At 40.1% G+C, this 24,891-nt stretch overlaps 1 protein-coding gene across 1 annotated transcript; it reads left to right on the top strand.

Moving 5' to 3' along the window:
• Window positions 1–7,128: 7,128 nt before the first annotated feature.
• LOC311160170 (carbonic anhydrase 3-like) lies at window positions 7,129–18,802 on the top strand (the record flags this gene model as incomplete). The annotated part of the gene is made up of 7 exons (XM_084216694.1): window positions 7,129–7,165; window positions 7,245–7,442; window positions 11,145–11,263; window positions 13,267–13,359; window positions 15,010–15,075; window positions 17,337–17,492; window positions 18,683–18,802. 7 exons carry the CDS (start codon window positions 7,129–7,131, stop codon window positions 18,800–18,802), a joined length of 789 nt encoding a protein of 262 aa, XP_084072820.1.
• Window positions 18,803–24,891: the final 6,089 nt, after the last annotated feature.

The raw sequence follows: 24,891 nt of genomic DNA, 5'->3' as shown, positions 1-24,891 counted from the left end.
ATGTGAACACTGGCCAGGGACTGAAAACCACAGCTCCTCAGAGGCCATCACTGTTTGAGATGGGACTAAATTTAATGGCTTCTCATTTTTTGTCATATCCCTTTCATTACAGTTGTGCTGTCCTGGAGGAATTTGTTTTTAGAATAGATGAGAAATCTTTCCTCTGTCCACGTGGGATGCTTGAGAAATTGGCAGACACTGATTGACTGTACAAGCTGCCAGGATTTATGGGCTTGAGACTTCTTATAGGCATTTCCTGATCTGTGATTCTTCATTATCATATAATCATATAATCCTTACTTCTCCATTTCAGCTGAGCATATTTATTAAAATTAACCAGTAAGGTCTACTAACGAATGAGGTCTGTTTCATTTTGTACCTGGGTTGTGCAGCAGTGAACTGGTTCATTATTCATGTCCTCAGAGAATGCACCTGAACACAAACATTGCATTGATCTCAGTTCTGAGCAAATAAACAAGTCTATAATGGTTGACTATATAGAAATTTTCTTGGCATCACTAGAATTGAGGGAAAGACACCAAGACAGCACCAAGCAAACGAGAAGAGCCAAAGAGAATTATTTATATTCTTAACTACTTTCCACAAGCAAAAAACTGCTCTCCTCCAATGATAGTGACCAGGATCTGTACCTGTGACAATCTAGGGAGGATGTACAATCACCACTGCTGGGAGGGCCAAAGCCTGTAGATCCAGATGGCTACCAGTGTGCTCTGGGTTAGCAGTTACAAGCTAGGATAATTGTTTCATTGTTCACTATTACTGAACTCTTTATGTGTTGGATTATAAGCCATGACCATTACTGCAGAAGCAGTAAAATAGCAAATATCAGAGAGCAACTCTCCGAATCACTCCTTGGTATGATGCAGAGAGTGTTTTCAAAAAACACTTTTCAAAAAAAGAACTTTTTTTTTAAAAGTCTGCAGTGCAGCCCAGTGCAATCACAGTCTTTCTTATGAGGATAAAGCATAATTGCCTTATTTACCTCTAGTTTGTCATATCAAAGCCCTTACTAATCCTTGCACACAGTTAGGAATTTAGGAAGATTGGAGAATTCATGCTGGAAAATAATCTGTCCTTGCCTAGGAGGAACAGTTCCACAAAGACATAAAAGGCTTACTATCAAAAAAACACTCCTCAGAATATTCAAACTGGCCTATTACATTTGACTGCTTTTATAGGCACTCTGAAGCATCCTTAAGGTCAAGAGTAAAGAGCTTAGTTCTGAAAAGGTCTGAGTACTTTGTCCCTGTACTTCAAACATTTTTCTCTACCTCAGCACTGCTGTGGGTATGTGAGTAAGTTCACTGAAATTACTATGAGAATGAAAAAGTTTGGTTGGATCACTTAAAATATGTCTGACATCAATCTTGAACCAGCCATGAAATCTTGGCATCAATTCAGGTGAATAAAAGAAAAGAGTAGGATTGTGTTTTTCTTTTCAAAATACCTAATGTAAAGATGCACTAAGCAACCAACGCATTTGTAGAGAATGGAGAGTAACACCACAGAGAAATTTTTAAAAAGAGACTGAGGAACACGAAGATGCAGAAAGGTAGGACCAGTGAAAGACAGACTAGCAAAACCTTTTTTTTTTGCACTGACAAACCACTGTGCTGAGTCATGCTAAACTGTGAGACAAACAGTATTTCTGTTAGCTGCACTGGCATCTTTAAAGTAGAGATGTATTTTAGAATCCATAGCCCAAGCCTCTATGTGGTTGTATTAGAGAAAGATGAATATTGCATTGGAGACCAACAAGATCCCTCAGTATAAATTCAGATAAATGAGGTTTAGAATGCAGAAGATGGAATCTGAGGGTTTTGTCTGTAATGTACTGTAATGCACTACCAACTGGAAAAAGGGGTACTGCTCTATTATTGTATCCCCAGATCGATTTTTAAATATTAGATCAAGGATCATTGCATATCACTCTTTCAATCTGCTTCTGTCAATTCATGATAGAATCAGATTGTTATTTTCTTATACTGCTCTGAGAAGAACACTAACATTCCCAGCCAATATTGTTTCTAGGTTACTAAAGGCTTTTTGCTACAGTTTTGTTTCCCCTCTCTTCTGGTAATACCTGCTGTTCAGTAAGGGTAACAAGCACGGGCTTCCTAAAACTGACTCCTTTTTTATTACATACTGCTTACACTTGCAATGCCCATATAAATGTTTATACTCACACACATCCAGTTACCTTTTCCTTATCGACAGATGATTCTTTCAAAGGTGCTTTGTGGCCTCAGACTGAAATGTTGACTCCATTGAAGTGAAGCACAGATATTGATAGAAATTGCCTGTTATGCTCTGACCTTTCAAAGTGCCCAAATTGTATGGATTCAGAAGGAGTGACTTTCTGGAAACTCTGGGAAACACACATCTCATGGAATTTCTGGAAAATGTCTATGAGATGAAAACTCTTCTGCCTGCAAATACCATATTTCAAGGGTTGGAAACACATGATTTTCTCACAAAATTCTTTTTGAGGAGGATGTGTCTCACCGGAAAATATGCATGAAGTATTTCTGAAGTATGTGGTGCATCATTAATTATCTGATATGTTTCATTGAGATGCCTCTTATAGAACTTTTCTGAAGTCCTCCAGCTCTGTTAGCATTTCTGTGGCCTGGTTAGGACTGTTCCCAGGCAAATGCTACTGCCAGAGTATCATGCAAGATAAAGGTCATAGATAAAACTCTACCTCAATATAGAAGAGTTGCCAATCTGCTGGAATTTCCAAACAGGCACATACAGACCTTATAAAAGCAAACAGTACAGGTCAAACTCCTGTACTTGGATTATTTCAAGTCAGACTGTGCCAGTGTACATAAAAGTAGACAGCCCAGCTCAGATTTGGATTTCAGTGGGAGTGCCATCCAAGCCCAATGGGAATCAAGAGGAGAGTAACATTCCTGCAGAGTTTATCTGTTTAGTTTTTCAGCTCTGGAAGAGGTGTCTGAAATACACACTGAATTTTTGTTGTATAAGATTTGTATGTGCTAAATAATAAATTTGCTCCTTTTTTTTCCTTTTTTTTTTTTTTTTTTAAATGCTAGTATTTGTCCTTCAATCTGTGTTCATTTTAGTAGACTGCTGCAAGGAAAGATTGTTCACCTTTTTGTTCCTTTTGCTAAATCTACAGTCTGGTTTATTGTTTTCATGTTTATTGTATCTCACAGACTAAATATTAAGTTTTGCAAAAGGTAATGCAGGTTCTAAACCACAACAGAAGGATGATGGGAAAGGTCCTAAAGTCTAAACTGCAGACTGCTGAGTTACACACCTTCTGAACAGGAAAGATGCAGTAAAGGTCTGCCTAATATTTGTCTAGAGGTGCTACACAAATAAAAGTGTTAATGTAGCTAAAAAAACCATTGCGTATAAAACCAGCAAAATCAACCCAATACACTTCTTATTTTCCTTTGGCAGATCTTCCAGTAAGATCTGGCTGTCAGTAGGGCTTTCCATTCATTCCTACAGAGTTTTCCATAGTATGGCATCTCAGTGGAGGCATATGACAATTTGGCTTTTTGGCTGTGGCATGCCACCATGGCATCCCTCAATCAAAAGCCCTGAGTGACATGCTTTTCTTGCACTGCCTGGCATGCAATGTGCAGTATGTCAAAAAACACCGCTGCCCCTTCCATACTATGTATAATCAGATTCCTTTTTGTTGTATTGTTTTCTTCCACAAGCTATTAAATATAGTAGAATATATTTTATATTTAGATTGGCCAAAGGCACTGAGTAAATGCTTTTGCTCATCTAGCAGTGAGCACACTCTGTGCTCCAGCAAAGCCCTTTGCATGAAATCACCCATGGGAAATATCCCTGAGCATGGTGAAACTTGGAAAACCTTAGCTTTGAGCAGAGGCATTCTTGAATTACATGCTGTCAGCCTATTTACCTCTGAGTGTCCCCTCACAGTCAGCCATTCCTAGCTCTCATGCTGGCTCCTGGAGACAGCTGGAAATTGGCATGCTGAGGTGAAGCAGTATTTTGGTTGTTGTAGTTATTTCAAGGTAATGGCCAAGTCAGTCATAGCTAGCAGAGCTCAAAACTGCTGCCAGTCACTTTTCCATGCATCATTCTTCTGTACATGCTTTGTGTGCTCTGGGTATGGCCGTGGCTCTGAGCCATTTTCCAGACTCTGCTTATTCCTGCTTTCCATTCTCAAAAAAGAAAGTCTCTATGACTTAAGGTAAGGTATTTTTAAATGAGATTAAGCATGATTATGCTTTTTGCTTGTTTAGCAAAGCAGATGCAGCATCTGAACTGCAGAGGTTCAGCATGTACTTTGACTGCAGCCTCTGTTTCAACCTTTCAGTTAGGTAATAAATGTACAAACCCCTCTTTTGGATGAAGAGCACCTTATGTGTTAGGTATCCAACAGGACCACTGGGTTTGACTTATTTTGATAATCTTTTGAATAAGCTGTTTTCATCAGGTGCCCAACTGTGATTCTGTGACTGGGTGCCAGTTTTGGACAAGACCATTTCTGCAATTACTGAAATCCTGAACTTCTTCATGAATGGTATATGCTTTTGCCTTTGCTATTTCAGATGGCTGATGTTTTTTATATGTCCAAAGTTTACAAACAGAAAGAAGAAATCACTGCAATAAAGTTGTGAATACACTAGGTAATCTCACTCTTAAATGTCTGAAGCTGTGACCTTTTCTTAATTAAAATGGCATTTCTATGACAGAAGTGTTTATTTCTTGGAAAAAGCACCTTTTTGCAATTTAGATGATAATGAATTTCTGAGACAATATCAAAAGAAAAGGATAAAGGTAGATTCTAAGGAATGCAAAGATAATGTTATTCTGATTATCTCTTAAGGCAGGTAATGCTACTTCATTTGCTCTACCTTTGATGAGGAAAGCAAGAGTAAAAGCAGTGGGTGAGACACTGTGGGATGACTCAGTGCCTGGGGCTGACTCCAATACCTGCATTTGTCACTTGTGTGTAAGTTGCTGCCTGGAAGGCACAACGTGCAGAAGCTGACAAAAAGATGCTCCTCTGGGTGCAACAGCACCAGCTCACTGGAAAGCTAAAATATCAAGACTTTCACTGTTGGATGGGACTCTTTAATAAAGAAGACTGGAAAAATTCTCACAAAGAGCAACGAATTCAAATAGTAGGGGAAGAACTGACTTGCATCTTTTTCTGTGTAATACAGATCATGTTCCTCACCTCCACAAAGGGCTCCAATAAGCATTCTTTGTGTGTATGAAGTTGATTAGAAGTGTCTCTGAGACTTCCATGAAGAAGTCCACTAAAGCTGTCTGCTTATACAGACAGAAAATGAGCTGCTTCAATTAGAATTTTATGAGCTCACAAGTGTTTCTCTCTAGACAGATAAGGTACAAACCAATTCAAAAGGATTAATGTCTAAGCTTTCTGAATTAAAATTGCAACAGGTGTCAATTTTACATGCCTGCCCTTCCAACAAATGTGACATTATCCATTTGATTGAAGACAGCGTAAAAAAAAAAAATTTTTTTCTTTTGTCCTAAAGTTCTCTTTTGAAATCAAAAGCATGTATTCTTCCATACCATTGTACCCAAGTGACCTCCTCATATTTTCTTTATTGAATTCTGTCTAAAGAAGATGCGAGGAACTACATGTCTTGAAGGACACTTTGATGCTGAACGCATCTCTGTTCCTTTAAAGATAGTAAAAGCATGCCTCTTACAATCTTGTGTAAGTTGCAAAGCTTCATTGAGTTTCAATTTGATGTATCTTCTCTATGTTAAATGTAGTTAAAATACTATCTACATTGCTACAGAAATTTTCTCAAATGCAGATTCGTAAGTGAGACATCTTGTCCAACCTTTGTCTCAAAGGACTAAGGATATTTAGTTATGATTATACTCAGAGCAAGAAGTATTTACTAAACAAATTTAATAAAGCAATTTTAGTTATGCTAAACAGAGTCCATATCTAGATATTTATTAGCTTAGCTACAAACCATAACTAGAAGAGGAATCTTTATCTTCCATCTGGTTGTGGGACATCAAATAGGACCAAGTTAGTCCTAAGCTCTGTGTATTGCAGCTTCTCAACCTTTTTCTTGTACCTCACCAACACAAAGGGTAGAACCTCTCAAAGCTGCAGGTTGATTTCCACGCTGCATTACAGTGCTGATAGGTACAAGGAGCATTTGAACAAGTTCACTGCACCTGTGCTGGAAATCTCCATGATTTGTGATGCTTCTTGACTGACTCCCAAGTATTTATCTTGGAATAGTATTTTGTTTGAGTTATGTAGTTTGAGTTTTTAGCTCAAGGTAGACGGAGCTGCAGCAGTGGTAGCAGGGACTGACAAAGCTATGGGAGATCACAGTGAAGCTGGCACTTGAGAGAAAAGCTCTGAGTGTCCAAAACAGATGTGCGGACAAAGCCAACTAACACAACCATACTGTCGCTAACTCCCCATCATCTGAAAACAAAATGCTCTCCTGACTAAAATACCCACTGCTAAGTTGCCTAACATGAGAAATATATTCGGTGTAAAGCTCCCTGTGTGAAGAACTGACCAGACAACATCAAACCCAAACTTGAGTCAATGGTCAGCAATGGCCTCCTTTGCGGCTGGCAGTGTCCCTTTGCTCAGTGGTTCTGCACACTGTGAGACATCCTTCCAGGCAGACATAGGGCCTTTCTGAGCTGTTGCAGGGGAGGATTTGTGAGAGCAGGGAAGCGGCAGTGGGGGAGCCTGTCCGCCCTGCGAGCCCGTCCAGAAACACCGGGGGTGCTTCACGCCCGCGGCGCTGCCCGCGGAGGGGAGAGCCGAGTTCCCTCCGTCCGCTCCCGGCGCCGGAGCAGCCGCTGGGCGCTCCAGGCAGCCTCTCCTCACCCGAGCCGGGACCCCACGGCCCCGGGGGCTGCGGGACGGGCTGAGCGGGACGGGCACGGAGGGAGCCGCGGGGTCCCGCCGGCATCCCCCTGCCTCCTCCGGGCCAGAACGCGGCTCTGCCCCGCGGCCGCCCCCAGCCCTGCCCTGCCCAGCCCCGCGGGGAGGACGCGGAGCCGCGGCGCTCTATAAAAACCCCCCGGGCCGGCAGGGAGGGGACCACGGCAGCGGGACGGGGCAGCGGCACCATGGCCCAGTCCGTGTGGGGCTACGACAGCGACAACGGTGAGCGGGCTCGGGTCACCGCGGGGCCGGCACCAGCCCGGCCGAGCAGGGGCGACGTATCTTTGTCTTTGTCCCTCAGGACCCGAGCGCTGGCACGAAAACTACCCCTTCGCCAAGGGCGACAAGCAGTCGCCCATTGAGATCAACAGCAAGGACGTGCAGCACGACTCCTCTCTCGCCGCCTGGCACGCCAGCTATGACCCCGGGGCAGCGAAAACCATCCTGAACAACGGGCGCACCTGCCGCGTCGTCTTCGACGACACTTTCGATCGATCAGGTCGGTTTGTATTTTTTGAGGGTTGTTAGGAATCAAGGTTTGTAAAGCGACGGGTATCAAAAAGCATCCTTTAGTATCCAGCCTGTGCAGGCCAGCAGAGAAAAGTCACTTGAGAAGGTAAAAAAAGGTGCTCCGGGAGTTTATTCTGGTGAATGTGAAGTGGGACAGAAAGGCTGTTAGCTGCAGGGGAACCCCTGAAATACACACTCAGCTGCAGGGGAACCCCTGAAATACACATTCAGCTGAATGGTGGACTTCTCCCTATGTCACCTCCTTCAACACAGACACCACATCTTCAGGGTTTGTGTAAGGGACAAGAGTGGTGCCCAGAGGGGTTTAGAATGCTCTGAGGCACTTTGTAAATCAAAAACTTGTATATACATTTCTGATGACTGTCATCTTGATTTCTTCTGCATGGTAATTCTTCAGGTACTTCAGAGCCTAAAAAAGTTATGAAAATAGCATTTCTGTAAATAGCATTTTATAGTTTCCAGAAAACTATGAAATGGCTTTGTTATTTAATTATGAGAGAGCAATATCATAGCTCTAAATTAAATTGTTCAAAACTTGATTGCAGAGCTCTGCCTGTATCTCTCTGGATGCAGAAAGGCAACAACTGTCAAGATGAATAATAAATTCACAATATCATATAATGCAAAGACATCTCAAAAGCATGCAGTATTGATTGGTCCTTTATCAAGAAGGAAAGCAATCTAATTAAAGGAAAACAGTTACTTTCCTTTGTATTTCTGTGCATCTGTTTTGATGGCACTTGTATTGAGATTTTGTTTGTAGTCAGCTATATCACTAATGAAATATACCCACAGTACATTGAAAGATCACTTTCCTGCTTATCTTGATGAGCCCCTTGTTTCCTGGATTTCTTTATTTATCATTACAGCTACTTGCTATTGTTCCACATCTCTCAGATGGATTCTCAACTATTTAGAATGAGGACTGTCCTTAAGTTATGTATTTTTATGGTCCTTTAGTATTCATTAGCACAGTTTCTACACAGTGGTCTCATAAATTGCACTCTTATTACCATAGAAACACAGAATGGTTGAGATTGGAAGTGACCTTAACCATCATCTAGTTCCAACCATACCCTCATCACCACCTTCCACTAGACCAGGTTCCTAAAGATGCATCCAGCCTGGCCTTGAACATTTCCAGGGATGGAGCATCCACAGCTTTTTCATGCAACCTGTTCCAGTACCTCATCAGCCTCACAGTAAAAAATTTCTTCCTAATATCCAATGTAACCATACTCCCTTTCAGTTTGAAGACATTCTTCCTTGCCCTGTCACTACCTGCCCTTGTGACAAGTTCTGTTTAAAAGCCAGAATGCTCTTCCAAAAGCTCTGCATAAAATGAATGCCATGACTGCAAGCATGGGAAGGAAATTGGTAATGAGCATTTTCACATGGTGGTTCTGTTCTATCTTCTTTACAGCTTCCTAAAGGCTGAAATGTTTTAGGCTACTCAAGAAGTTGTCTGCCTCCAATTTTGCCAAACCAAATGAAGCCCTTGGTGCAGCACTTCCCCTAAATAACCTTCCTTACATTTCCTCCCTGTCTCTCTCCCTTCCCAATCACCTCTGTGGTTTCAATGTGTGCAGTCACTCCTGGCTGCCCTTACTTTCTGCAGGTTGCTGGGCAGTAATTTAGGACTCCATTGTTCCATAGGCACATGTCTGATCAGAATCAAATACAATGCCTGACAGTTCTGAAAGACCACGAGGAAGAATTTTGTAGACATTTTGTTACCTTCATTTGTTGGCTTCTGCAGTGCTGAGATGAGGATAAGTAATAGCCACAGATTCCATTTTAATTGAAAAAAGAAATATAGTTGAAGACAATTTATTTTTTCCAATCACATGGCAAAATTTGAATGTTAAAAAGATTTGGATTTATGCTAGAGAGACTTGTATGCTGTTATGAAGTGCTGTTTTCAAGTGCTTCACAGTATTTTAGCTCTGGAAAGGGCCACCTGTAAGAAATGAGTGGTAAATGAGTTTCCAAATCTGACACTCATTCAGCTTTTAAATGTAGGTAAATCACATAAATTCAACTCCTACCTCCCATTGATTCCAATGTAAAATGGCAACCAAATCCTTTTGAGGAGTTGGGCCTTAGATTCTATGCCTTTTTTGTCCTATATTTAAAGGTGAAATAGTAATAATAATAATAATAATAATAATAATAATAATAATAATAATAATAATAATAATATTTTTCCACTGAAGGCTTCTACAGAAGTTTTTCTCAATATTACTCAATACTATATTGAGTTATGATTATTTATGTATGAACAAACTAAAGAAGTATGAGGAACTACATGCCTAAGTCTCAACAGTGCTTTTTTTCTGGCCCTGCCTTGATGGTTGCAACACCTACCAACTAAAAAGAGAAACTGCAAAGTTAAACCTCTTGCTCTGTAGAGGTATTCCAACTTGTAGGATATCAAGAATTCATTTGAGACCATTGGGCAAAAGAGGATTTCAATGTTAACTTTGAACTTCAAAGCTATTGGTGGAAGTTCAAACTTGGATGCTATTTAAACAAGGCCTTCTGGCACTGCAGTTGTGAACTACATTATCAGCTTTCTGCGTAAGGAAACACGACTCATTCCAACCTTAGGTAATGAATGAAAAATACATTTGAGAGCTTATCCTCTAAGCAGTCCCTGCTCAAAAGAATCAGGCTGAAAGAGCAGGTGTGATGTTTTGAAAGTCAGAGTTGATGTCAACTGTCAGACTGATGCATGGTCAGCATTATTTGGCTAAGCACAGCAGAAGTAACAGCTTCTTAGTTTCCCTTGTTGGTGGCTCAAGAACAATTTTCTAACTCACTTGACCCAAACTTTATTGTCTTCCCTAGATAATAGGGAAGAAATAAATAGATAATTTTAAAATTTTTAATTTTTTTTAGAAGCAGCCATCTGTAACCATTGGTTAGTTGTCTTGATGCCTTGTGAAGGCTGACCTAGAACAGAGACTAGGCGGAGCTAAAGAATGAAGTAGGTATTTATTAGAAGGCTTTAATGGATACACCTTGGGCAGCACAAGGCGACCTGTAAAAGGTATGCCGATCATGGAGGTACTTTTTGAAGTACCTTTTGGTTAATTTAACAGCCCTAAAAAGACCCTTTCTTGACAAGAATCACCTGTGAACACCCCCCTTCTCTCTCCATACCAGGAACTGTAGCGCGTCCACTTGCCAGCAGAAAAGGGAAGGTTGGGCACCTGGGGTTTGACTCTGTGTTTGACCCACAGTTTTCCCATCAAACAGAGCTCCCGACAGCACAATTTAGCTGCAGCCATGCAAAGTGCTGCGGGCCCTTGGAGGCGGGCTGGCTGCAGGAGGGGCCCCGCGGTGTGTCCCCTCGGGGTGGCGGCGGTGGCTGATGCCGTGTCCCCGCGGGCTGGTGGCGGGGGCTGATGCCGTGTCCCCTCGGGGTGGCGGCGGGGGCTGATGCCGTGTCCCCGCGGGATGGTGGCGGTGGCTGATGCCGTGTCCCCGCGGGCTGGTGGCGGTGGCGGTGGCTGATGCCGTGTCCCCGCGGGCTGGTGGCGGTGGCGATGCCGTGTCCCCGCGGGGCAGTGGCGGGGGCTGATGCCGTGTCCCCGCGGGTTGGTGGCGGTGGCTGATGCCGTGTCCCCGCGGGCTGGTGGCGGGGGCTGACACCGTGTCCCCGCAGTGCTGAGGGGGGGCCCGCTGAACGGCGCCTACCGCCTGCGCCAGCTGCACCTGCACTGGGGCTCCTGCGACCAGCACGGCTCCGAGCACGTCATCGACGGCGTCAAGTACGCGGCAGAGGTAGGACGGGCTGGAATTTGACCGATTTCGCATCTGAACACATTACCCATTCTCCCTCTCGGAAGTATTTAGTTACTGATTTTTCTTCGCCTGTGAAACTTGTGGATACTGTTCAGCATGCAGCGGGATAAAGTCGCATCTGCCAACAAATGTATCGCTGCACGGATCTACTAACACGGATTTCTTCACGCCAGTTTTGTGCTGGTATCCTAGAGTGTTTCAAAAATATTTGCGACAAAGCAATCTGTTCTTTCCAAACAAGAAAAGCTGCTGAAGTTTTTTTGGCTTTTAGTCATTTCTGGTATAGCTTGAGTTACCAAGTTAGTTTAAAAATAATAGAGAAACTCACTAAAAGCACATTTGATAAACTGACGTTCAAAATTAGAGCCATCTTAAAACTGATTCAGAGTATGTTTTAGTTTCTGAACATCTCTGCTTTAAAATAGCTGGGTTTATTTTCAGGAACCACCGAAAATATAATGGTTGGGTTTGTTTGCGTGGGCTTTTTTTTTTTCTTGGGGGGGGTTATTTTTTTTTTTTTAATATAAACCACTGCAGGGCTGTTGTCCTTGCTTGTTAAAATTCAGGAATGCTTTAGACCCCGAAGACTTGCCCAGGTGCCAAATGTAAGACAATTACCTATTGATGGTAGAGAATTGCTAGCAAAGGCTGCCTACTTCCTCCATCTTAACTGAGAATAGGATCAAAACACATACCTATGCCCACAAAAATCCTGCAGTACTGTTTTCCTGCCTTCCAGCTACACTGTCAAGGCCCAGAGCTTGGAGAAGCTTTGCCCACCTCTCACAGGGACAAAAGTGAGGCAGATATTTTCAGGGTCAATGTGGACAGACATTGCAGAGAGGACTGTGGGTGATGGTTTAGGGTTTTTTTATTCCCGTTTCTTAACCACAGCTAATCTTTCCTGGTATTCTGCTTTCTGTGGTCAACTAAAAAAAAAAAAAATCTGCTTCCTCAAACATTTCTTAGCTAGTTCAAGCACAGACTTTTTATGTTACTTTTGCTAGCAGTACTCATTGATGGGAGAAGAAAGCCTGGAATATATGTACTTTAGCTATATTGCAACCAAAGATATATGATTGCTCCAGCTTTATCCTTAGCATTAAAATCCTTATCCTCAAGAGAAAAGAAACAGCAAACAACAGATTCATTCATATTCAAGACAAATTTTTTTTGTTATTTTAGATAAACTTTTTTTAAAAGACTTTCTTTTCTCCCTGTATGACTGTGTTCCAATGCTCCTTAATCTGAGATTGCACACTGCTGGTTGCAGTATTTGTAGCTATATGCATGAGCTAGAGATTTTTCTGGACAGAGATTTTTTTGAAATATTTTTCAAAAAATATTTCAAAAAATATTTTTCAAATATTTTTCTAATTTTTTGAAAAATTTGAAATATATCCTGAAAATACAGTGTTGTTGAAAGTAGATATGAGAAAAAAATGTCAGATTATATCCCATAGTAGATATGAGAAAGCAATGCCAGATTATAGCCCCACTCCCTTCCAGCAGAATGTACTGAGAGTAGTAAGAGGTACAAACCAATAATGTATGCATTACATACAGCCCAGTGTAAATCCCTGACATCTGCATAACCTGAAGATCGAGAAATGTACTTGAAATGAAGTGCATGTCAGTAGGTGTTTTATGCACTGCATGTCTGCATGTCACGTGCTTGGACTAAACTATTTATAGTTGCATTGTCTGATATTGTGTGGTAAACTCAATTTTCTTTGTTCTATGCTTCAATTAGATGCAAAGCAATGTTTTATGGAAAGCATGAGCATATAAAAGCATGGGAACAGCAGTAAGAAATACTTAACATAGAGTTTTCCTTTTCATGTCCATTTCCTTTACTTACTGAGTACCAGAATATTTTGTTAATTTAATTTAAAGTGGAGATTGTGCTGTTGACAATTTCTTGTATTTAAAACTGAGGTTTAGTTGATTTTTAGTTAATTGATTTTTAATTATGATTTTAGTTACATATGGTGCACTGGAATCCAAAGCACGGTAATTTTGCTGGAGCTTTAAAACAACCTGATGGTGTAGCTGTTGTGGGAATTTTTCTGAAAGTAAGTAGCAATATATTCAGTCTTTGTAATTTTTTTGTGTTTTTCCTCTTTCTCTGGTGCCAGGGGAAAAGGTACCATTGTTTTTTCCTGCACTGCAGCCCTTTCCTGTGGTGTGCACTGGGTGAGGAGGAGGGTCTGCATAGGCTGAGTGTTTCCTCTCATCCTTTTGTGGCTTTTGTCTGCTAGCAGGTGTTGGATCTGCCTGTCAGCAAAGTTATGGTGACTGATTCCTGGTCTCATTGATTCCCACACAAGCTGGGAATCAAAATGAGTTCAATGAACCTACTCCAAAATGAAAAAAATTGATGGTAAAATAAGACCACTCAACATTCTAACTTTGAAATACAGAAAATTTTAAACAAAATAATACTGCACCAGTATTTTCAGATCGATTTTTTATAAACTCAACAGAAAGAAAGTAATCCTTGTATCAGATCTACATGTGGTCTAGGACATTGAGAAATGCTAATGGGCACACAGCCTAATAGTGATAAAGTACAGAAACTTCACTCCTTTTAGCTGCAGGTGGGCATTTGAACTTGAACACACCACCAGGGAATAGGTGTCCTTTTATTGTTTTATCACTAGTAAGTGGCATTTGTAAAAGCAAGAGCAAGTGGATGTAATTAATTTTGCTACAGTGTCCCTGGACAGACTAGATGCAGTGTCATTTTAATTCTATTACACTGTGAGCCAACCTGACCTTTTCTCTTGTGGTTAGCTGAAATTGAAGGTCAGCACCTGTCCAGATTCTCCCCCATGACTACATCCTTCAGTTATTCTTCTTTTGTCATTCCTTTTGGTCTGTTTTAGGTTAAAGTTTTATGTTGTCAAACACAACTTACACACCACTATATTCCTATCAACCATGGTAAGGTCAGCTAAAAGGTCTAGAAAAGTAAGAAGAATCAATGTCTTCTCTGGTCCTCTTTCCCTGTTTCCTTCTTGCTCTTTGATGAAGGAGCTGGTTTTTTTTCTCTGAATTTGTCATGTTTCATCACTGGGTTTTGGGATACTGCTAAAACAAGATCTAATTATCTTCTGAGAAATTGAAGTTAATCTATTTTGGAACAAGACATGGCAAGAACTGTGCATCTTACACATACTGCCTTCACTCTTCTGGGATGTCAAAGCTTTTGGAAGTGCTAAATGTCATGAACACAAGCAATAAAGCTACCCCCATAGCTGGAGGTCATCTAGACATGAATTCATGACATGTCTTACATCAAGTCTGATCTGACTCTGTGTGTGCTGCAGAATGAAGTGTCTGCAGGAACTACAGCCCTTCAGGCCCTCAAGACTTTGCCAAGTGTTCAGGCATCCCACAGTGGCTGTGGCTTGCTTTTGAGGCAGGAGCCAAGGGCTAAGCCCTGGGCAGTGCCACTGAGTGTGCAGTCCATTCCTCAGACAGGCCTGATGCCTTGTAGGGTCCTTCAATGCACGTCCAAATTGCAAAGCCAGCTACTGGAGTCTGCTATTTTGGGTGTTCTCTGAACACACATAATTTTCTGTCAGTCCCTACTGGATTCTCTGAGACTGCTGTTGCCTAATGTGACAGATGGGATGTGCTGAACTTATTTCAAATACTGTGGAGCATGATGAAAAAGATACAGTATGAAAAACATACAGTATTTGTGCTTTGCATTACAGGTTGGGCAAACTCCCAAACCAGAGATGAAGAGAATTCTTGAAGAAATTGACAACATTAAGACCAAGGTATCAAAACAATTTTTTGTGATATAATGTAGCTGAAACGCCACAGAAGCAGGAATCAGTAGTTCAGATTCACATTTTGGCATAATTTTGATGCCAAACTGTAGCACCAGAGATGATACAGTGGACTGTGGAGCAAGATATTTTCTTTTGCTCCTCATTTCTGCAAGTATTCTTGTTGAAGATGATTTTTTTTTATCAATCCTTGCATACACAATTGATAGCCTTATTGGTCCTGCTCTGTAAAAAATATGCCAGTGGGCCAATACCGAGAAGAAATTAAAAGCTTTTTGAATTTGACAACAACAGAGGCCAAAAAAAAAAATGTGTATAGCAGAATTGGAAATTTAGTTAGCCTAAAATGAGAAGAAACTAGTAGCAATTATGGAGCAGGCTCCCCAGTCAGTGTAAGGGAGATTAAAAATAACATTAGTTTTTAGAAGGAGCTGTATCTATAAAAGGAACTACATGGTGCAGTTTCTGCACCAGTCCTAAGTTCTCTCTTCCTATGATACTAGCACAAATAGCATTGCAAATATATTCTGAACTGTTTTTCAGTTAAATTAATGATCTAAGGCACCAATCCATACCTAGTGCATAGAGACAGCTGCTGAAGGGAGTTATTTGAAATATTGCATCTATTGTCATTTAGCATTATCATTTACAATAAACTTAATATCTAGGTATAGTTTAGCAATTCTACTTCATGATAAACTTGTGATTCTAATAATGCTAAAAATTGTTGTTTCTGGTTTTTTTTTTATTTCACCTTGAACATGCCACCAGATCACCAAATTTGTAGGCATTTCCTTATAAATTGGCCAGAATTCCTGCATTTAATATATGTATGTGTGTACTGCCACTGATGTGCAGGTCTGAGCCTGACAGCTCTTCTCTCCTTTGTAAGAGTCATATCAATTTTAGGTTTTCAACTCAATTTTCAAATGCAATTAAGTTGTTTCTGCTGAGGCAACTGAAGGTTATTTTTTTCACCCTATCCATGACCCTGCTTTGATGTGTCAATGGTATCTCTTTTTATGGCTTTCTCTCATAATGACTATATCATGTTTTGGCCATTTACATGTAGCAGTTCTGGAAAAAGCAACAGGTGAGGTAAAGCAGAGAAAGAGAAATGCATATGCAAAGAACCACATGCTGTATTTTATCTCATTTCTTTTCTGTCCTCACAGACATTTTCCCAAGATTACTTATTCTTCAGAAAGATTAATGGGTGGTATAGCTGGTGTATTTATCACACATGCAGTTGCAATTGTTCTGATGCATTACAGGCAGAGGAGTTGGTCACTGTACTGTATTTACTGAAAAAGCACAATTTTGTGAATTTATTTGCAAATTCATATTGAATTTACAGCATAATCTTTTCAGGAAGATACAATTGGAGTCACTCTTTCTACTCTTAATTTGTGCAATGATGCATGGAAACAATTTCAGCTTTTGCCACTCACTTTGTTCTAATCTACAGAAGATTTGCCGTGATAGAAGAAGGAAATAGGAATAATCTATCTTCCTTCCCAGAACTGTACCCAAAATATCAATAGAGAAGTGAACTGCATTTCCTCGGTTAGTTTTTGGTGCCCAGAGGGAACAAGGAATACTCATCACGGTCCTGAGGAGTTACTATCCTATTTGGTGGCAGACTTAGCAGGAAATGTTGTCTGATGTCTGCTTTCTCCCTTGTCTGGTGGTAATCCCCTCAAATTGTAAGATATTTAGGGCCCAGTACTCTTACAGGAAATATTTAATTTTTTTACTAAGTGTCATAGTGCCAACAAAAAGACTGAGAGTGTCACCATGAATATATAATTAGAGCAAAATCTTGGGAGGAGAGAGGTGCGGATTTAAATTCCTCCAGACAGAAGAAAAGACTGTAATGAATCTTGGATAAATGCCTGGCCACTATCCTGTTGGATAAAAAGGGTAACAGTACCAGCAGTGCCACAGGCTTTAACTTTTATCCCAATGGCCCAAAATAAAACACAATTTTGATAATTCTAGAATAGAAAAATGTAAAAATGAGTTTGCTTTGATCCCACAGAATTCAGTCTGTAACTTCTTTTAATTTATGTAATCAAAATGTCAGTTATTATTAATTGCTGGGAAAGTGCTTGACAGGAAGAAAAGGAGATTGGTTTCTTGCATGAATATTGGTATTTAATTGCTTGCTTTATAATAGCATAGATACCGATGACTTTTAAGATGCAGATTTCTAGAATTACTGCAGAGATGTTTTTTGTTTCCCTAAGGGGAAGGAGGCTCCTTTTCTGCACTTTGATCCTTCAATTCTTTTCCCCAAATCTCGTGACTACTGGACCTACCACGGTTCGTTCACCACACCCCCCTGCGAGGAGTGCATCACTTGGATTCTCCTGCGGGAGCCGATTGAAGTCAGCTCAGACCAGGTAAACCCCAGCCAGTTCTGCTGCTCCTTTCCCAGTTCTCAGCAGTGTCTCAGCAAGCCAGGCCGATGATTTGCAAGCCCTGTGTTACCTGGCATTTTTTGGTAGGGAAAGCTTTAGCTGTGGCAGTGAGAAAGTGCCTGCAGAATGGACTGTGGAAATGGGCTGTGAAACTGGCCCTGAGAATCAGGTGCTCTTGCAGGACATTTCCTGGGACAAGTGATGTTCTTGGGATCCAGAAAACCTGCTAAGGCAGAAGTGCCCCTGAGCCACAAAATTCAGCCATCAAGGAAGCCTCATTCTACAAGCTTTACAATTAAGTGGAAAGTGAGACTGTTTTGCTGGTTTCCTGATTTAAGAAATTGCTGGTCCAGACCTTGACTTCTTAAAAGCTGTCAGTGAGCAGGATCAAACAACCTACAACCTACAAACCTGAACATTCATACAAATTAATGCACCACTTGCATTCACATAGCTCAAATTTGCATTTACAGAAGAAAAAAAATAAGCCTGTCTGGATAAGGTGACATTTTTAGTTCTTGTGTCAAAAATTTTGGCTATTTATACCACTTTCTGCTTCAGCAACACAAGTCAGGGTATAGCCTTTCTACTGAAATGGCTGTTTTCAAAATAGATTTATTTTGCATTTGGATGAGAGGATAACAATTAACAACAATTATCAACACTGAAATTAAGTTAATTTGAATAACAGCAGCTGAGTGCTGAATTCATGATTTAACTTAATAATCCAGTTGGCGTATCTCTGCCTTACAGATCCAAATACAAACTTCTGCACCAGCTTTTTCTGTCACTGCCTTGCACTGACATAGGTCTGGATTCCCCTTCACAGATGCATTTTCACAAGGTATTTTCCTGCTTTCCAGCTCCAGCTGGGAGGAGGCCCTATTCGTTTTCAACACTGTGGGTGTGCATCAGAGAAAAAACCAAAAGAAGCCCAGGGAAGGGTCAGATATGAACTGTTCTGTGGATGAAGAGTGTGAAGATCCACAGAAACAGTGCAAGCTCCTGGGCTGCAGCCTTCTTTATCAGTAATCTCAGCACTGTTAGCGACTGTCATTGTCATTGTGTGCTTGTCACTACATAAGAAAATTTCTTTTTCATTTCCGAGTTTGTTCTAGGCAGTAAGGTCCACAGTGCTTCCACATGGACACTTGAATTTTTCTTCCCTGCAGATGGCAAAGCTCCGCAGCCTTTCCAAGAATGCAGAGAATGAACCTGCGAGCCCTCTTGTTGACAACTGGCGCCCACCGCAGCCCCTGAAGGGCAGGATAGTGAGAGCCTCATTCAAGTAACGTCTCAAGTCTCTGCTGAACCTGAGTGAGAAAATCCCTACATCACAAAAGTGTAGCTAGGCTTTTGCTGTCTACTGCTTTTCCTCTGGATCCAAGTCTGTGTTTCTCAGTTTGAAATTCTGAGTGGTAAATCTGTTTTTAAAAGCAGAAGAATACCGTATGCAAATATTAAGCATAATAAGAAAATGTGAGACGTAATGATTCTTGACCAAAAATGCCTCAGCATTTATGGTCACTCCTCTGCCTTGTAGTCTTGTAAGAAAAATAGGCTCAGTTTCAATATTTAAAATTAACTTCAAAGGCAATACAGCAAGGCAAAAAAATGAACCAGGAGTTCAGGAAAGCAGAAGTAACGATAGATGAACAGGAGGGAAATGCCTGTCTCTGCACTGCGATCTTGCTCAGACACCCCTCCCTCAGAGGAGACATCCAAAGAATAAGTACCCTTTTAACATACCAGGTTTTCCCCTCTCTTTCTTGTTCATAGCTTTTTATCCAAGATTAGATTAGTGCTCTGAGGGTAAAATCAGGCATATTCAGTTTATGTCTGAAGAACAAAAGAGACTTTGCTGTCATTTCAACATTTGCTGTCTTCAGCATATCCTGCTCCTGCCATTGTTGATCTTTTCTTCTTTCACTGCTGCTGTTACTTCACCCACCCAGTGTAGAGTCCTGCTGGTATCATATTGCCTTGTATTTAGTGTACCAGCTTTAGTCTTGCTGAGGGAGAAGTGCCTTTCTTCTGCTGCTCTATGTTATCTCCCAGAATGATGGATTTTTGATGCTCTGCCTGCTTTCTATATTTGACACCTTAACAGTTTCACCTGTTAAAGATTTTGTTGCATATGGAAAGGATCTTTCTGGATGATTCATATGTGTCATTTGGGAAAAATCCAGATTAAGTCACCTAAGTGTTTGTTTATTTGACTCTGTAGCTGGAGAATCTAAATGGATTCTGTTTGGCTCAGTTCCTTTGTGGGGAGACACACCAGCTTTCAAATATGATCCAAGCAAAGAATCACTGACAGACAGAAACATCTATATCAACTTCCCCTGTACTTCATTATGTAAACTTTATCATTTCAGTGTACAAGTACCATCTAGGTTGAGCCCACACACAGATCATGTGAATAAAGATCTACATTGTATTCCACACCCAGATGATTATTCAGTATTGGGCATAGAGGGGATTGGATGGTCAAAGGTGGTACACAAATCCCACTGCACAGGCAGCTGCTGGGTTCTCTGTGTTCCTGTAACTCACAGGAGCTGCTGCTGTAGGCAGCAGTGGGTGTTCTTCTGGAGATGTTGCCACAAACATGTCCACAGCAGCATTTATAAGGGATATGTCAAAGTCTGAAAAAAAACCAGACTACAAATGGCTGGAATATGCATTTCTCAGTTCTCCTTAACCATTTCACTTTCACTTCACTGCAAAAATGGTGCTCTGACAGTAATGATGGGGCAACACTGGACAAATCCTGCTGGTATTATCAGCGCAATTCAGTGAGAATGAAGAAATTAAACTGAGGGCAGATTTTGATCCTTTTTATTCATTTAGAATTTTTCTAAGGAATACTAAATTCCCATTGAAAGTTAGTATTTTAGTTTATTAGAATTGCATTTTGCTTAGAATAAAGCAGTTTCTTTTTAAAAACTAAGTTTATGTGAGCAGAAGCTAAAGTATTGATTGAATCCTGTTTACAAATGTTTTGGCACTGGCTTAACTTTATCAGAAGATCAGCTTTTGATATTATGAGTGCAGCACTTGCAAGGGTATTGATTTTAGGAGTCCCTTAGATCTTCTTCAAACTCTTGAATCTGTAACTCTTCTCAACACATAAAAATGTTACTACAGAAAGCTCATAAGCCATCATTTTTTTCTACTGTACTATGTCTTACGAGTAAAATGCCTTCTCACATCCATATGCAGTTGATCTTGGTGATGAGAAATTTTTAACACAGCTGAGACAAGGGTTTGAGTCTTTTGACCTAAAAGCCATTGACTGTTATGTTTTAATCTCTTGTAATTGAAGAAATAAAACAAGATTAGTTGTCTGCACTTGAAATAGCTGCTTTTATGTCTTGAGAGAATCAATAAATTGACTTACATAAAAAATAAATTGATTGCTGTTTTTATGTTCAGTGATGACCGAAAGTAGCAAAAACTTAGTGGAAAACCTTGCTGCTCCTTTCTTTGATACATATGCTTGTAATACAAGGGGAACAGACATTTTAGTACTTTTTAGCTGTTGGAGTTTAGTACAAGAAGCACATCAATCAGTTAGCTGAAATGTTACATAATTCTGAAAATTCCTGATTGGTTTATACTTTTGAAGCACACAAACTCGTTAAAGAATAATTGCCTGCAAATCAGACAATGAGTGCACTTTGCTTGGTTTGCATGTTTCCTCTGCTGCTTTTGAAAGGTACAATAGGCAGAAGTTTATGAACTACTGAAATAGTGGGTTTGGTTCCAACAACCAACATTTGGTTAGTATGTTGGCAAAATGAAAATACAGTCTGAAATTCATGTTGCTTCTTCATGCATCTCCTCTGATTCCATTCTGTCTTTGAAGTATTATTACACAAAAGTATCAGCCTCACTGAAAATATGCTTTAAGGTTTTTTTTTTTCCCTTGAAGAATAAAGTGCACATGGTTTTGTTCCATTGCCTTTCTGCCTTTGATGAATAGAGTAGCTCAGCATTGATTACCTTGGTGACAAAATCAGAATATGTGGATTCTTATCTTGCTGCCCCATGCATCTTAGAGAAAAAAACCCCAAACCCAGTAACGATCCTTATTGATTTAGTGCCTATAATGCATATATTCATTACAGCAGGGCAGCCGAGTGATTCAAATTGATTAACCTATTAGGTTTTGACAAAAACTTGCCCAGTTTCCCACACCTCACAGGAGAAATTACTAGAAAAATTAAAAGCTTATTCCTGTAGTTTCAAAGCTTTTCTTTACTAACTGAAACAGGTGTCACCATCTTTCAGTCATGTGTAAATTCGTAACTGAACTGTGAATTCCGGGTATGGCACTCGTGTACAACCAGCTATAAACCAGCTATGATGCTGCATTTTAAAAAATAATTTTCATGTTCATATTCATATTCATATTCATAATATATTTTCATTTTTGTTTTAGACTACAAAATGAAAAGATCACGTACCTTTTTTTCTGTATCTCAAAGAAAGAGGCTCCTGGATGTCCTTGCTGATGTTTTTCTGCTGAGTAATCAGCGTTGAAGAACATTCATATTGTCAGGGAGTTGGACAAAATAGAACAGGATCTATTTCTTCCTGAGGCATTTTGTCCCATGCCTCAGCAAAGGGAGCAGTTGCATGGTGTGTGTTCCACCTTGTCTGTCTGCTTTTCATGTCAATGAATTTTGGCCTTTATCTTTGTCAATACTGGAGCACAAAACATGTATTCAGGATTTATTTTTTTTCCAAGCCAAAGAATTTAATAGAACATTTTATAAGATTCCTCACTCCCAAGAATTTAATATAACTTTTTATAACATTCTTCACTCCCCCAAAAGGGAATGTACAACCAATGATGAATTAGAGAGCAAATCAGACTCAAGTTTTTTTAAAAAACATATTTTTAAAGCATCTTCTTTTCAGTTTACAGCTGCTGTACATGTTGATTTGCAAAAAAGTGTGATAAAATTAAATTAACATATTCAGGGTTATTTGTGAGGGAGAGACAGAAAAACTGTTGAGTTTTGTGTTCATTAGAACACACAAACAGATTTGAATACAGATGGAGAACACATGATATTACTCGGAAAATAAACACTAACGCAATATTGTTATTATAGAAAATTTTAACTATATTTGGACTGAACAGTACAATACTTGCAAGAATGTCCATGAGCCTAAATGAGCAAAACACTTGTAGAATCATAGGCCTGAGTTGGACCTTAAAGACCATCTAGTTCCAGCCCCCTGCCATGGGCAAGGACACCTTCCACTAGACCATTTTTTGGAAAAAAAATATATAGTAGATGGAAAAATTTCTGTAAAACAGGAGGATGGAGAAGAAAGAAATTCAATTTGTGCTGCAAACTGATGAAGTGAAGATACAAGTCCGCAGTCTAAATTAATACCTCACTTTCAATAAGGACTGTGAAGAACATGAGTACAAATAAAGAAGGGTTAATAGGAATATATTAATATATAGGAAAATGAAAATTACCATTAAGTGAGATGGAAAATCAAGTAGGACAGCAGAGCAAACTTTATACAGATGGAGTTGTCTCTGCTTCAGAAAACAAAAAGATTGGCATAATAAATTACAACCCTTCTGTTGAGCATTTTATTTCACAATATCTCCCTGGAGACAGCATCCTGCCTCTCCACAGGAAAATCCAGCAGGAAGGATGGAAGCAATGATGCATCAGGTATGCAAAAGAAAGGTTTCAGTCACCAATTAACCACGCCTGTAGTTAGCACAAGCAGGAGCACTGACAAAATGTTACCTGCATGGGAATTCTCAAAGTAAGTCTCACTGATTCTGCCACTAATTCTTTAAGTCAGAGGCTGACATTAACTCATGCTTTTGCAGTCCTGTCATGCCATCAGTGAGCAGAATATGCAGTAGGTGTTAGGAAAAAAATACGCCTTTGGTAAATTTGAGTAGCACACTGTCACTCTTTGACTGTTACTAATATCTTGCAGAAGATCAATCTGTCAAAAAACTGTTGAAGAACTTGAAACTCCTCCCTGCAGTTAGACCTTGTTTCCATGTTTCCAGTTTCCCTGCTGCACCAGACCAGGAAGCCCATGGACCAGTTGTCTCAGACCTTTAGGGTGGAGATAATACATCTTTGCTACACTAAGATTTTTAATTCTTCCAATTCCCATTAATTTTTTCTCTTTTTTTTTTTTTAACTGGCATTCCCATGTTTTATCCTACCTTTACCCCACAGAAAACACAAACATTCCTGCTGAAAACTAAAAAGAAAGATGCTGCTTCTTGCTTTGCTTGAAATGGTCATTTTCCAGAGCCCACACGGTGGAGCCAGTTCTTCAACAGTCACCTTCCTGCCACTACTTTCAGCTAACAGGAGGCCTGGGCAGTGCAAGTTCTTCTAGTCCTGCACAAGTAACTGAGCATTGAAACAGTTTATCCAAGTTCTTCTTGAGCTACAGGGTCTGGTGTTTAAATAAATATTGATAGTAATGGACAGGTATTCATTTCTATCTAAAAATTTTTTGTATTTTGTTTGCATGTTTATGCATGCAAAGTCTATGTAAGGAAGTGCTTTTGTTTTTACAGGCTGAGAATAGTCCAGATAATTCCATTCCTAATGTCCCAGAGAATCCTATCACATGGTAAGAGGAGTTAGAGGTGAAAATCTCCCACTGGTATGTACTGAACGGGTTCCTGATTTGAGTAATTGTGACCAAGACTGCACGATACATGGCCCTCCATGCTAGCAATACCCTGGCTAAATAGCAATTTCAGTCTACATAGCCCTTTTCTCTCTGCATGTCTCAGTCATCCTTCATGGTTATGATAATTTCTACACTGAATTAAAAACCAAAGACATTTCCATTAAGGTTCACTTCATTCAGAGAACTGACTTTTTTTTCTTAACACTGCAGGCTACCAGCCATTAAGCTCTAATTTAAGAGCTCTCACAATGTTGTGAATTGTCTGGGTAATAAATCTCTGCTGGAGAAAGAGTATAATTATCAAATATTTTTTCTTGTCAGACATCATTGAGAAACAAATGGCAACAGTGTCAGCAGCCTATCTAAATTTACAGCTAAGCAAATGCTACTGACCCTTGAATAAACAGATGAAAGTTGATTTGTTGCCCAATAGTGTGTAAGATCTATAATTGAAACACTGATTTCATTGTCTCTGTTGGGAAAGGTAGGGAATGCAAGTTTAGAAACAATCCTTTCCATGCCTAATGTCTTGGAGCATTTTGCAGTAACTTCCACCACTGAAAAAATCTGCGAAAGGAATAGAGTCCATGTAATCTAAATAAAGCTGAGGCTTTGGAACATTTCTTCTGCCTTTAAGGTAATAATTGTGCCAGGACTTACACTAAATTACACACCA

Source organism: Fringilla coelebs, assembly GCF_963513975.1.
Source record: "Fringilla coelebs genome assembly, chromosome: 1".
Lineage (NCBI taxonomy): Eukaryota > Metazoa > Chordata > Aves > Passeriformes > Fringillidae > Fringilla > Fringilla coelebs.
Note: the sequence above shows the minus strand (reverse complement) of the source record. Positions and strands in the feature narration are given on the sequence as shown.